The 13876-nt window shown below is 36.0% G+C and overlaps 2 protein-coding genes across 2 annotated transcripts; one reads left to right on the top strand and one right to left on the bottom strand.

Moving 5' to 3' along the window:
- Positions 1–979: 979 nt before the first annotated feature.
- Positions 980–4650, bottom strand: LOC125658830 (uncharacterized). The gene is made up of 4 exons (XM_048890254.2): positions 4552–4650; positions 3857–3964; positions 1878–1985; positions 980–1645 (listed from the first exon to the last, which is right to left on the bottom strand). The coding sequence occupies exons 1-4, from the start codon at positions 4594–4596 to the stop codon at positions 1199–1201; spliced, it is 708 nt and encodes a 235-aa protein (XP_048746211.1). The 5' UTR covers positions 4597–4650; the 3' UTR covers positions 980–1198.
- Positions 4651–8143: 3493 nt separating this feature from the next.
- LOC125659629 (2-acylglycerol O-acyltransferase 2-A-like) lies at positions 8144–13617 on the top strand. The gene is made up of 5 exons (XM_048891365.2): positions 8144–8391; positions 10886–11377; positions 11490–11664; positions 12710–12909; positions 13093–13617. Exons 2-5 carry the CDS (start codon positions 10888–10890, stop codon positions 13248–13250), a joined length of 1023 nt encoding a protein of 340 aa, XP_048747322.1. The 5' UTR covers positions 8144–8391; positions 10886–10887; the 3' UTR covers positions 13251–13617.
- The last annotated feature ends 259 nt before the right edge of the window (positions 13618–13876 follow it).

A 13876-nucleotide genomic window follows, 5' to 3' on the forward strand; every position in this document is an offset into this window, starting at 1 on the left:
CTGTAAAATCATAAACGATACCGCGTAATACCCTTGGCTGCAGACCTAGACCGTGTTTCTATCAAATTTCAAAACTTCTTAAAGTCGATGACATTTTAATCCAGATCCGTTGGAGGGAAAAATTGAAAGCGCGGACCAACGGAAAGAAGGAGGACTATAGTGGACTCTTGACTGTTTTACCGCCTGTTTAGTAAAGGAGACCATCAGTTTTGTTATCCAATTTCAACACGTAAAGGATTGGAAAAGGGCTAGCATAGGCCAGATTTCAAATCTGTAACTGTTGACGATCAAATGATAAACATATACCCGCGTCTTTCAAAAAATCGTATTTACCTGTTCCCTATCCCCCACCCCCTCCTTCATCTTACCATGCATGCCGATCACCTTCATTAGGTTGCGATCTGAAACTACATTATTTATGGGACCGAATTGGCGTCGAAACCAATAGTCTTACAGAGTTCCGTAAAGAAAGTTTCCTCCAAGGCAAAGTTTTACGTCGCTGGTATTCAGTTCTTGCCTATATTATTAAAAAAATCCTTATGATGTAGATGTTGCGTCGCAAACTACATTATTAACATTTCATGTTACACAAAAATACCAACATCTGTTTTGTCATATATTCTGTCAAAATATATAGAAATACCATATTGGGTCCACATGGGGCTCGGTTGTCAGATATCAAAGTTTTATATTATTTTTCGGAATAATAAAATTTGAATGTACACATATGATACACCTTTTTTAAAACGAAGAAAGGAGCGGATTTTAAGTGGTGGATTTTATTCATATAATTTATTACTCGGACACAAATAATGCAAAACTTCGGGAACAAATAATATAAAACTTAAATATCTGACAACCGAGCCCCGGTAATTGGGCCCAGTATCACATTTGTACTGTTCTCTTATCATTTTACTCCGTGACATTACATGTATACCAAAGAACGACCACGCCCCATTTCAAAATATTTGAAAAATCATATGTAACAATATTTATTTTAGGGGTAAAATCATCAACAATTACATTGTGCAAAGATAAAGATATTGAAGATAGCGTTACTGACATTTGATAAAAAAAACAGGATACTAGATACGTAATATATGTGACAGTCCTCTTTGTGTTTCTTCAAAGGTCTCTACTCATCTGATCTCTAAGATGCCTCCTGTCGTATGGGTACAGGAACAACGCTCTTCCGAAGTTATTTATGTCCACGATGTTTTAGCTGGGGAATACCCTGTTGGAAAGGTTTAGGAAAGGTTAAAGGATTATGCACAGAGCCCGGCGAAACTGAAAGATCCTGGGGCCTATGCACCACTGGTCGTTGTTGGGAACCACCTGGTATTTTGGTGGGTACTTTGAAAATTCCTTGTTCTCGGTGTCCCAGGAATTGAGGTTTTTTGGTAGGAATTTTAAATGGCCTGCGGATTGGTTGTTCTCCACTGTCGAAATAGATTTTGGGGGGTACCGGTACATCTGGGTGAGGACGGGGAGGAACAGCAAACAGAGAAGAGTCGCCTGTTATTCTCTCTACCTCCGCTGATTCAACATCGTAGATTTTACTGGTCTTGCAGAGTTTCCCAACAATTGGACCAACACGTCTGATGAAGTGTGCGAGTACGACATCGTCCCGCATGATTTTTGGTTCCTGCAAAAAAGTTCGAGCCTTTATATTCGGATGTTGGAAGATCCTTTATATTCGGATGTTGGAAATGTTCAACATTGATGGGAAAATGTTGTATACGACAAGTCTTTAAAATCATATCTTTTCGCAGTTGAAGGTATATTTACAGAAAATCAACTGTATTCAATCTTCTCATGGTTTAAAAAGTAATAGAGGTTTTGTTTTAATACAACGTGACATAATACATCTTGAATACCATGGCTCGCATGATGACAGCCTTGCTATTCTGGTCCAGCCTCCAGTCAGGGTCATACTCTTTTACATAACATGACCTAAGGTCAACATCGCGAATGGCTGTTACCCCCTGCAATTATAAACAATATCAAAGTTACCAATTTCCTATGGAAAGATGAATTGACTAAGATTTAAAAACAGCTGATACTGAAATTATGGTTAAGGGTGTTGTTTTGTGCGTGTTTTTTGTTTGTTTGTTTTATATGTTTTTGTTGTTTTTTGTATTTGTGTGTGTGTGGGGGGGGGGGGGGGTGTGGATTTTGTTTGTTTTATTTATTTGAAATGTTTGTCCTCAACAAATAAATAATTTTATCAATATTATGATACATGTACGTACCATTTATAGCAATTTTCCGTTTTTGTTCATTTACTCGTAAAGAAGAAATTTAAATCGAGTATCACTTTATATAATTAACTATCAACACACAGCTCCATGTCCAGTATGGCCGTCTGGTCTGGCCTTTATGGAATGTGAAATACTCTATCAGCAGTTAGTGGGAAATTCTGGCACCAAAGGATGGTTACCTTAGTACCTGTTTATTAAAACAGGAAATAATCCTGTATCCTGGATCGGCTTGGTCACGGGTAGCAGCGATTATCATATCGAGATACTACTTATCTATTGGTCCACGGACATTTATAATTAATTAGGATTTAATGAAATTATGTAATACCACACCCTGAAAGAAACATTTTCTATCGCTCTTAATTACCTGATTGAAATTATAAAGATCAAGTTATTTAGCCTCTTGTCACCATTAAAGAAGTTCACTACTAAAGTACAATTCAATATACAGTGTAGATACAAACTGGAATATAGATCAAGGATTTTGATTTTGCAGCACATTATTTAATGAAATTTCAAATGCTGACAAAATTTGATATTGTTGTTAATCATTGTGAGTTATATTATCTAAATCACATAAATCTTATTTTATACAAGCATACAAAGTATCAGAAGTGCTTTGTAAGTAAATCAGCTTCGATATTAGCTACAGATTTGTAGCTTTCTGGGAATCTCTGATTCGTCCCAACGTTTTTTCAAAGAACTACAAATCTGCAGCTACTGGAATATTATTACTGAATTACTCAACCAGCACCTTCGCAAGCCAAGAGTTTTCGGTCCGCTTGGCTTGCGAAGATGCTCAACCAGATGCAATCATGAATACGGTACAATCCTTGTTGGTTCAAAAAGATTCTTTAATCTGGGTATCCAAATGTATTCAAATAATGGGCGCTATTATTAAGCATATATCATTTTAAAAAATACATGAAATTATAGAAATTTTAAACATATTACGCACGCTTTTGCATTCCTATTGTCATATGAAAATAGAATAATATATATAAGCTTGATTGATATTTTTCCGAAGGGGGCATTTCCTAGTACCTGCACATGTTTGGTTATTTTGTTGTTTTTTTTTGTTTTTTTTTAAAAATAAAAAAAAAACTATTTCGAAGAAATGTTGCGTGAATTCAGATTTAACCATAATCTATAAGTTGTCTTTAAAGTGTATGATTTCCACATTGATTGGGGGACGGGAATAAAAATCCGATATATTACCGAATATGAAAATACGAATCGAATCTGGGGCCTTAATTTGTCATTAATGTATTAATAAGCTATCCATTAATTAACAACAAAAAAACAGCAATAAGGATGGCTTCTGGCGAGGTGTGAAAGCGGACATGTAAGATTATACACTGTGTACGCCATTTTCTAATGATTCTGAATCAAAGAATCTAGAAAATGCACCGCTTTTTCATATAAGTTTTTCGATAAAATTTAGAATTTTCAAATACATCTTTACTGTTTTTCCAAATTCCAATACAGAACCTTTGTTAAGGAATATAATCAATATAGATGAATAAAGTGAAATGGCAGATTTAGAAATGTGAACACATTCCTGTATGTATGCAGTCATCATATAAAGCACTTACGTGGATGTTGTCATTATACTGCAGATCTGTGTTGCTTTCTACGGCATCAAAGACAGACTGAGGCTCCGAAGAAATAGGGAATGGTCGAAAATAGCGGCCTTCACAACACTATTGAAAAGAAGCAAATATTGTATTCCTCTTTCTCCTCAAAACGAAGCAGATCGTAAAATGAAAATATAGCATAAAGTTTCAGAATATGACGGAGACGGTTAGCCCCTATGTAATCGTAACCGAAGGTCACATTGACCTTGTTAAGTTACAGCATAGTCAAATAATTTGACATAACGACCATAATCAAGTAATTGTCATGCTAAGCATAGAATATTTTTTATTATCTGTTTATTTATTTGTCTAATATCTGTCACCTCCTGTCTGTGGCCATGGAAGTTTCATATGATATCGCTCTGAATCAGTATACATATTATTTGGGGAAATTTCATTAAATATATTTTAAGGAAAAAGAATGATAAGAAAGAAAAATGTTTATATGTGTTTAAAATAAAGATAAATATACGACCATAAATTTTATTAATCTGTTGATTAAAAAGGATAAATCTCATTAATTTTTTTTAAATAAAAAAAGACAACGAGATAATTCCATTTTTTAAAAACTCTTATCATAATTTTTTATTTAGCTATTTTTTTGTTTGAAGAAGAAGAATAGTAAGTTTTTCTTTTTTAGATTTAAGCCTTACCAAAAATGCCCCGATAAAAGTCACAACGATGCAAAACAAGCCCATTGTTTTAAACCTTCACGCTTTTGAAATTGACTTTCTCTCCTAGGGGACTTATTTATTTATAAACTATAACCCGCTATTTCATCCAATGGGGATTCGGGGTTTGTCGTAAACTTGATAACAATACCTTAAGTGTTTGTTAAGCCGAGAATTCAGAAAAGCCAAAATAAATATACAAATGATTAAATGAAAGTACTCGACTATTCATTGAAGACTTCTAAATTAAGAAATTGTTAATTGCTTATATTTAGAAGCTCAAGATTAATTCCATCAAAATTGGCCTGTGGTTTGTATGCCCGTGACTGGTTCTCCTAAAGAGAAAATGATTTGTGATTCCGGGTACAAAAGAGGAGAGTCAAACTGCATTAAATAGATAAAAACAACCCCTAAGTCTGAGGGCGATAGGGGCAGATTTATGTCCCTGTATCATTTAACAAATAAAAAACACACCGGTCTCTAGAAATCGTGAAAACCCCAATAATAAAACCATCTCGTAAATTTTGGATAAAGACTTGGCCTTACCATGCCGTAACAACCCAGGGTTGAAATGATAATACGTATCAGTTTTAAAGATAAATTGTTTAGCAGAAAGAGTTTGAAAGATTTCACAATTTGTCGCCGGATCATTCAACTATCAGCTCCAGCCATTACTCCATATCATTGGAAACAAAATTTATCATCGACTCCCCTCAATATGTGACACTTCTTATTTTATCAATATCTCACGGCCCGCCTTCTTTACAATCCCCTATCATCCTATGGGTTATTTACCCTATTTGTCATCCCACCCATTCAAATCGGCACCTCGTATTTTAATAAACACGTTATATTTGGGTGAAAATTGTATGAATCATTTTCTAAACAACACCGTTATATTCCGATTGATATTTCCAAGGTCTTCTTTCAAGTACAGGTAGCAAACATCCCTCCTATAACTTCAGCTGCGATCAAAATACATTGTAAAAGTTCCTTTTGCGCTGTACAGAGGAACTCATGTCAGATATCAGTTTTAAGAATTCTAGGTACAGTATGAACTTCACGTTTAATGATTTCTATAGAAATGATACTATCTATGAAAGCCAGATATACCGTAATGTTTGCCATTTAGATGGTCGTGTAATCAATACAGTGACGTTCCTGCCTCTTTAATAGCTGCAGAACTGTAGCTCTCTGAAAAAAAATATTTGGTCAGATCAGAGGTTTTTATATAAGGGGTGGATCTGTAGCTCTCTGAAATGGCCTAATATTTTTTTTTCAGAGAGCTATAGTTCTGCAGCTAGCAATATCTTGTTTATTTCATTATTCAGTATCTGTGATAGGATATTTCATTAAAGTTCTAGCATAGATATGCATCTCCTGTCGCTGGTACATGTAGTTTGCTATTTGCTGTTTGAGTTACAGAATGTAGGTGGTTTGAAAGTTGTGCTATTCCGTTGGTATACGTTCTTCATGACCGAACCTGTGGAGCAGTTGTAGAGTGCAGCAACCGAGCTGTAATCTATGACCTCTCTGGTTTTGGAGGTGTTGTCAACTAGTGCTTGCCCATGGGGATGTTGCCAACTCATTCTTTCCCATGGGAGTGTTGTCAACTTATGCTTTCCAATGAGGATGTTTAAACTAATGCTTTTTCATGGGGGTGTTGTTAACTCATGTTAGCCCATGAGGTTGTTGACTCATGCTTTCCCATCAATTAATGCTTTCCCATTGTTAACTCATTCTTTCCCACGATGGTGCTACTGTATCAACACATGTTTTTCCACGAATGTGTTTTTTCAACTCCTGCTTTCCTCTGAGTATGTTTTCCAACTCGATCATGCTTCCCATACTTTCCCCATGAGGTTGTGATCAAATCATGTTTTCCATAGGGGCTAAGCCCATTTTGGGTTCGAACTCTGTGATACCAAAACGGGCTTATTTATGGTATCACAGAGTTCGGGCCCAAAATGGGCTTATTTATGGTATCACAGAGTTCAGGCCCCGAACGGGCTTATTTATGGTATCACAGAGTTCGGGCCCAAAACGGGCTTATTTATGGTATCACAGAGTTCAGGCCCAAAACGGGCTTAGCCCCTGTGATGTTTTCCTAAGTGTGTGTTTTCACCTCATGTTTTCCATTATTCAAAGAGTTGTATGTACAGGTTTTCGGATTTTTATGACAGTTACATGTACTATGCTTTGTTATCTAGTGGAGGGTGCCTGCTTAGTGTCTCTTCCAGAGGTTTAACTCATCCTCTATTTCAGGGATTACAACTCCATTTTTGTCTTTAACTGGCTTGCTTGTGTGATGGTTTGTCCCGTACTTGTCTGGTAATGTTGTAATGACTGTTTCGTCATTCATCGTGTTTCCCTTTTGTAGTTTCATTCAAACACAGATTTTTTCTTTTTTACTTGTCACTTTTCATAAATCTTTACCCATATTATTAAAGATACGATCTGTATTTCAAATATCCTAGAGTATACTTAACCTGTTTAAAGGATTGCATATTTTAAACGTTCCCAGCCGTTATCAAATACATCTTTATTTTCTAATGCTCAGAATTATGTGGAGAATATATAAATAATGGACACTTATGGGTAAATTTTTGTATAATTTGCTGATTATACAAATTTCTTCCATTGTATATACATGTATATACTCTCATGATATCAAAGATCTAGACATTTATTCCTAAATTGCAACTCAGGAAATACTATTAGTTAAAAACACCACGTACATGTAATAAACCTCATTTTGAAAATACATGAGGTATGAATTGCAACGCTTTACGCCAGCATACTTTTCATGAAGCGCTAATGCTTTATGATAAGTTTACGACGTAAACCATTGCAGTTCATACCCTCATGCATTTACGTTTTTGACGTTATATTTACATTTTACTTTCATTTCCGTCGGAATTCCCAGCCGATAAAATAGACGTACTATATTTATCTGTATTCATACGCGCATTGTGTACAACTGCAACATATCCATGCGGAAATGGTTATCATTACAATTTGTAAAGATATGAAAGTAAAAAAAACAACAACAACCAAGCATTGGAAATGTAAACATTGTGAAATATTTATAATTCCAATGTTTTTGCCTTCGGTATCTTTATCAATTGTAATGATAGCCATTTCCTCATCAATGATCCCGTGGCGATCTGGGTTAGAATAGGTCATCAGTAACCCTTGCTTGTCGTAAGAGGTGACTAAATGGAACTGTCCTTCGGATGAGACCACCAAATTAAAAAAAACAAACCAAAAAAACAAAAAAAAACAAAAAAAAAACATAGTAGGTCTGTTTTAAGGACTGGGAGTTCTGACAGAAATGAAAGTAGAATAATATAAATGAATTTGTCTATTTTTAGTAGTTTGTTTGTACTATGACACCAGGTTCATAGCGGATCACAGAAATGGTTGTAAACTTGACATAGTAATTACATGAATTATAATAAAATCTGGAAAAAAAATAATTTAAAAAAAGGGGGGGGGGGCACTCGGATTCAGTTCGTCAGTTTAATTTGCAGGTCATGTAGTTATTCACAAGATGACCCGTAATCCATTGAAAAATACAACTGCTCATGTGAGCTATGTGACGCACGAGCCTCTTGAACATATGTGTTGTAATGAATCGAGCTGCATTCCACAACACAAGTTTACACCAGTTGATATCTGCCGGGTTAAAGTTTGAATTTACGGATTTTTAAAATCTAAGATCCACCACATGCACTGTTATCAACGTGTTCATTGGACTTGCTCTACATACCTGTCCACACAATATCAACTCTTTCACGGATAATTAGGAGGAATAACACAGTAAGTAGGGGAATGCATTAAGTTGCATTGCATATTGTGTCTGATAATGGACACAGACTACGCAGGAGATGCATGAATATTTTGTTGTGTGTCATTTCGTATAATGGTAAATAAAATAACGAAAAGGGGCACTAGCAAGGGGTAATATCTATCTTAATGTGTGTGTGTGTGTGTACATTGTGTATGTGTAGCCAGACGAATGCTGTCTTTAAAATAACTTTTTTTTTCAGTGGAGGATGTCAATACTTCATGTAAAGTGGGAGTGGGCAGGGTTAAATGAAAGGGGTGGGGAGGAGAAAAAAGTAGGGGAGGAATAGAAAAGGAGAGAGAGAGAGAGAGAGAGAGAGGGGGGGGGCGGTAGGAGGTAAAGGAGAATCCCACCGTCCGTCCCGCTAGTAATATTTACATCGTATTTTGTATGCCTGATCTCTAGAAACCAAAGTCGAGTGCTTATCGTATGTGTATCAGTGTATGGTCGGTGACACAACACTTGCGTAGTCAAGGCTAAAAACTCAACATGAAAAGCGTGCATGACAAATACATGTATAACACAACACGTCTGTTAATACGGATATCGATCAGTAAGTGTTTCCGACCTCGGGAATTGTTTTAAAAACCTTAATGACGATGAAAAACAACTCTCTCTCTATATATAGATAGTTTGGTAGGTTGTACATTATGTATATATCTTTTATACTTCGATCAATAAATACGAGCAGTCCTCTACTTTTCCTAAATGTTGGTTTTTATATATGTGAAATTTAACTTACACGTAGGCGGGGTTATTTGTCGGTGACCAGGTGAAGAACAGCGAACGATAGTGTTGTTTCGCCTCCTACCTTCGGATTAATTTTTAGAACTTATCATTTTAAAATTATTTTTTATGTCAATATATATATTTATATGAATTTTCATAAAAGTTGACAACTATAATTTGGATTAAAATCATATATTTCACTGTAGAAATAAATAGAAAACGGATTTTTTTAACCCCCCTCCCCCCGTGAATTACAAATTCCTTTTTACAGGCATTTAGCTTTATACCAAATCTTTTGTTTTTTTCATGGGGGATCTGTTCACAGACCAAAACACTGCGAAAATCTGCACCCTTTGATCAATTGGAAATGAGATTACACTAGAAAATTTTTAAGATATATACCACGTTTTAAAGCCTGATTTCAAGGAACAAATTTTCTACCCTCTAATCAAAAGTTGTGATTAAGAGCAATTGATTAACAATCGATTCCTAATGAATTCTACTATGCATTAAAATAATCTTATTATTAACAATATTGCAAAGCTTTTTAAAATATACGGGTAGAAAATGTAGGCAGGAATCCATAGTTAACGTGCGTAGTTCTTTCGGGGACATGACAGAATTATGATCGACCTTCACAGAAAGGTTCCATTGGTACCGGGTTCGAATCCGATAATCTCCCTTTCCTGTTATATCCTATTCCTGTTTTCAGATGGGAGCAAGAGGCAGATCTCAAGTTAATGGGGTCAGAAATGGTTTGGTTAGGTTATTTTACGTCCCGTCGAGCATTTTTCACTCCTACTGAGATGTCACCACTACATCGTCACAATGACTGACTTCCTTTTAAAACATAGATGAAAATATAAATATCAGCAATACCGGTATTTGTCGATTCATTTCGAATTTCATTGTCTTGCTAGTTCAGTAGGTTTAGCACGTCGATTTCTGAACTGTAAGATCGCGGGTTCAAGTGCAGCAGGGTTTTTTAAAAATTTTTTCACATTGCTTTCTACTAAAACTGCATTTTTTGACTAAATAAAGTAAATGTGAAAGTTTTCAATTTCAAAATATTGTTGCACATATCCTCCACTTTTTATCTACATCAAATTTCTAAAAGCGCTCATGACCGTAGCAGTGAGGGTTCTTTAACGTGTTAACGCCTGCCGTGACAGGGGGCCTCCGTTTCTAAGGTAATATCCGAAAGACACGCGATTCTTACTTCTAGATGCCGAGCGTTTGGCGAAAGTTAGGTTGGCACAAAGGGGGCGAGAACTCACGATCCAGTGGTTACGAAACGAACGCTCTACCCCTGACGAGTCGAGTCAGAAGTACAACTCTTTGTTGAGTTAAACCACTAGTGCCTGGATGATGCCATTGGAGGGGAATTCCTCTAGTCTGAGATTAGAATCAATGGTCTATTAAGCGGTTGGAAATGTCACATTTTAAAAAAAAATATGTTATATAACTGCACTTCAAAATACAATGTATTTGTAGTGCAGTTGAAATGCCATTAATGATTATTGTTGTTGACGCCTGTGGTAGCAAATCTATTGTATGGTCGATAGATATGAAGAAAATTCGAATTAAATAATTCTTTAACGTAATTTATCATCCTTTGAAACTCAAATGGGAAACAAAATTCATTTATGTTTCAAGAGCCCCCAAATTACAATTCCATATGATATTTTTAATACGTTATCATTGTATTTGACCAATGTTTTATTCTATTCTTTGCAGAAATGCCAAAAATCCTAGGAATAGATTTTGCACCCCTCCACATTCCCATGGAGCGGCGTCTACAGACGTTAGCGGTTCAGCAGTGGACGTTTTCGTTTTTGTTCCTAGGCTTTGGGTGTCTGTTTATCATGATTTACCTCTTATTTACTTCATTGTACTGGATCCCTTTAATATATCTTGCCTACTACATTTACGACAGAAAGAAAGCTGCTCGAGGCGGGCGCAGGTGGCAATGGATTCGAGAATGGACATTGTGGAGATACTTTCAGCAATACTTCCCAATAAATTTGATAAAAACTGTAGATCTGGATCCTAATAAGAACTATATCATGGGGTTTCATCCCCATGGAATACTCAGCGTAAGCGCCTTCTGTCATTTTGCCACAGAAGGATCAAGATGGAGTAAGATATTTCCGGGTATTACTCCTTACTTATTGGTACTTCCGGGCCATTTCATGTTCCCCGTATATAGAGATTATTTCATGTCTGGTGGTAAGTGCACATGTATTACTAAAATCTCATTGTAACAGAAGCAAACAAATTGCAACAAACGATCGTGAAATTCATGTTGTTCATTGTAGTGGATGGAATTTTGATTTTTCAGGAGCGGTTGAATCTACATCAGAGAGTATGAAATTTCTTCTGACAAGACATGGACCTGGAAACGCCCTTGGTCTTGTGGTGGGTGGGGCATTAGAAGCATTGGAGGCATTTCCAGGAAAGTTTAATTTGAAACTCGCGAAGAAGAAGGGCTTCATCAAAATGGCACTTAGGACTGGGTAGGATTTGCATTATATAATTTTAAAAGTTTAATTAGAATACAGTCCCGTGAGGATCTGGGTTAGAACAGGTCCTCAGTTCCCCTTGTTTGTTGTAAGAGGTGACTAAATGGGGCGGTCCTTCGGATGAGACCGCAAAAACCGAGGCTCCGTGTCACAGCGGGTGTGGCATGATAGATATCCCTCCCTGCTCAATGGCCATAAGCGCCGAGCATAGGCCTAAATTTTGCAGCCCTTCACCGGCAATGGTGACGTCTCCTTATGAGTGAAAAATTATCGAGAGGGACGTTAACAGGGCCGTAAATTACATGGAGGCGGAGGAGGCAGCTGCCTCCTCCAACTTTTGAGCCAAAAAAAATTAAAATTTAAAGTTCATTAGAATTTATGTTGTTTCCAATAACTAAGAACATGATACCTCCCTTAAAAAGCATTCCAAATCTTTCTTTTAGAATGAGTTAGTCAAGTAACATCTTAGAAGGCCCTAGAATCAAGGATTTTGCACGAAACGTGTTCAGTGTGCACAAAATGTGCTCAGCGTCTGGGCAGCCCCCAGACCCCCGCCTAATTTCCTGCCTCCTCCAAATTGAAGGTTAATTTACGGCCCTGGTTAAACAATATACAATCATTCAATCAATGATAGAAAACATATAGAATTACTGCCGTGGAGTATACTTTCATGACATGGATGTACCCACAAATGCAAATGCTAATCGTCCATGAACACAAAAAATGGAACTAGCATACATGTACCAGCTCATCAAAACGAATGAAGACACTAGAGGGAGCTTAGTCGGGGACCTATCTCTGACATTCAGCCAGTGTCCTCTTTCTGGCAGTTGCCTTTTCTGTAGAATAGTTTATCGAAGGAGGTTGGAAGTAAAAATATACTTAATTGAATAAATAAGAAAAACCCAAGACATCGAATAAAGAAAACTCCCTCAAAAATATAACTTTCCCAAACACGAAAAAGGAACTGACGAAAATAAGTTATTCTGCAGTATATTCGCAGCAAATTAAGCATTTAAAAAAATTATTTTATATATAGGGCATGCTTAGTTCCAATGTTCTCTTTTGGGGAGCATGAATTGTTTGTGCAAGCGGAAAATCCACAGGGATCCCGATTAAGAAATATCCAGAACTGGTTAACCAAATACACTGGATTCTCTCCCCCTGTTTTCCACGGAAGAGGGATGTTGAACTATACCTTTGGTCTAGTCCCATACAGAATTCCCGTCTACACAGTTGGTAAGACCTTAACGAAATATTACGTTCAGAAGATCAACCCGAGTTTGAGGGCATTCATTTAGAAATTTGTAGTCATTTTCCGCATTAGTATATATGCTTTAATGACGATATATTATAGCTAACATTTGGGTAGTGGGACATAATTAAAACCGCAATTCTTATTTTTTTTATTTTTTTATACAGTTGGTGTTCCAATCGAGGTTGAAAAAGACGAAAACCCATCACAAGAGAAAATCGATGCGCTACATAAACAGTACTTGGAGGAATTAGAAAAACTATTCGAGACACACAAAACAAAATACGGTGTTCCTGAAGATAAACACCTGCATTTCATAGAATAATTATTCTAGTGATGTTCATCAAAGTAAATTCTTGCCTCTATGTAAGAATTATGTTCTAAATATTTGCTACAGTTTGTATGCTGTTGTCGAACGCCATAACCGTGTAAACTAATTAAGGATATCTATCCTTGACTGGTTAAAACCACACAAGTATGACTGAATTGAATTCTGATTCATATTTTTGGCTTGTGAATATAAATATTCTAAGGATAAGATCAATTTGAACGTCCATTCTTAATTCATTTATGGGCATGGAGCCAATCTTAGCTTAACAATTATATGCATACAATTTGTTTCATATTATGTTAATAGATTTGTTATGGACTAATTACAACATGTATATGATATTAAAATGTTTTCCTTTTTATTTTATTTTCATTTAATTTTCTTTTACTAGTATTCATTAGCTTTATATATGATTTTTCAGACTTTTAGTATATATAAATTTCAGGCCCGGATTTCTCGAAACGAACTTAAATCGAAACTTGGAATTAAGAGATTTACTCATTTTGACTACTCAGATAGAAAAAACTCAACCTAAGTTTTAGATTTTTCCGAGACATCCAAGCCAGGTCTAAGCCCTTGATTATACGAGTAAATGATCATCTCTCAAAAGATATTGATCA

This window comes from Ostrea edulis, chromosome 9 (assembly GCF_947568905.1).
Source record: "Ostrea edulis chromosome 9, xbOstEdul1.1, whole genome shotgun sequence".
NCBI lineage: Eukaryota > Metazoa > Mollusca > Bivalvia > Ostreida > Ostreidae > Ostrea > Ostrea edulis.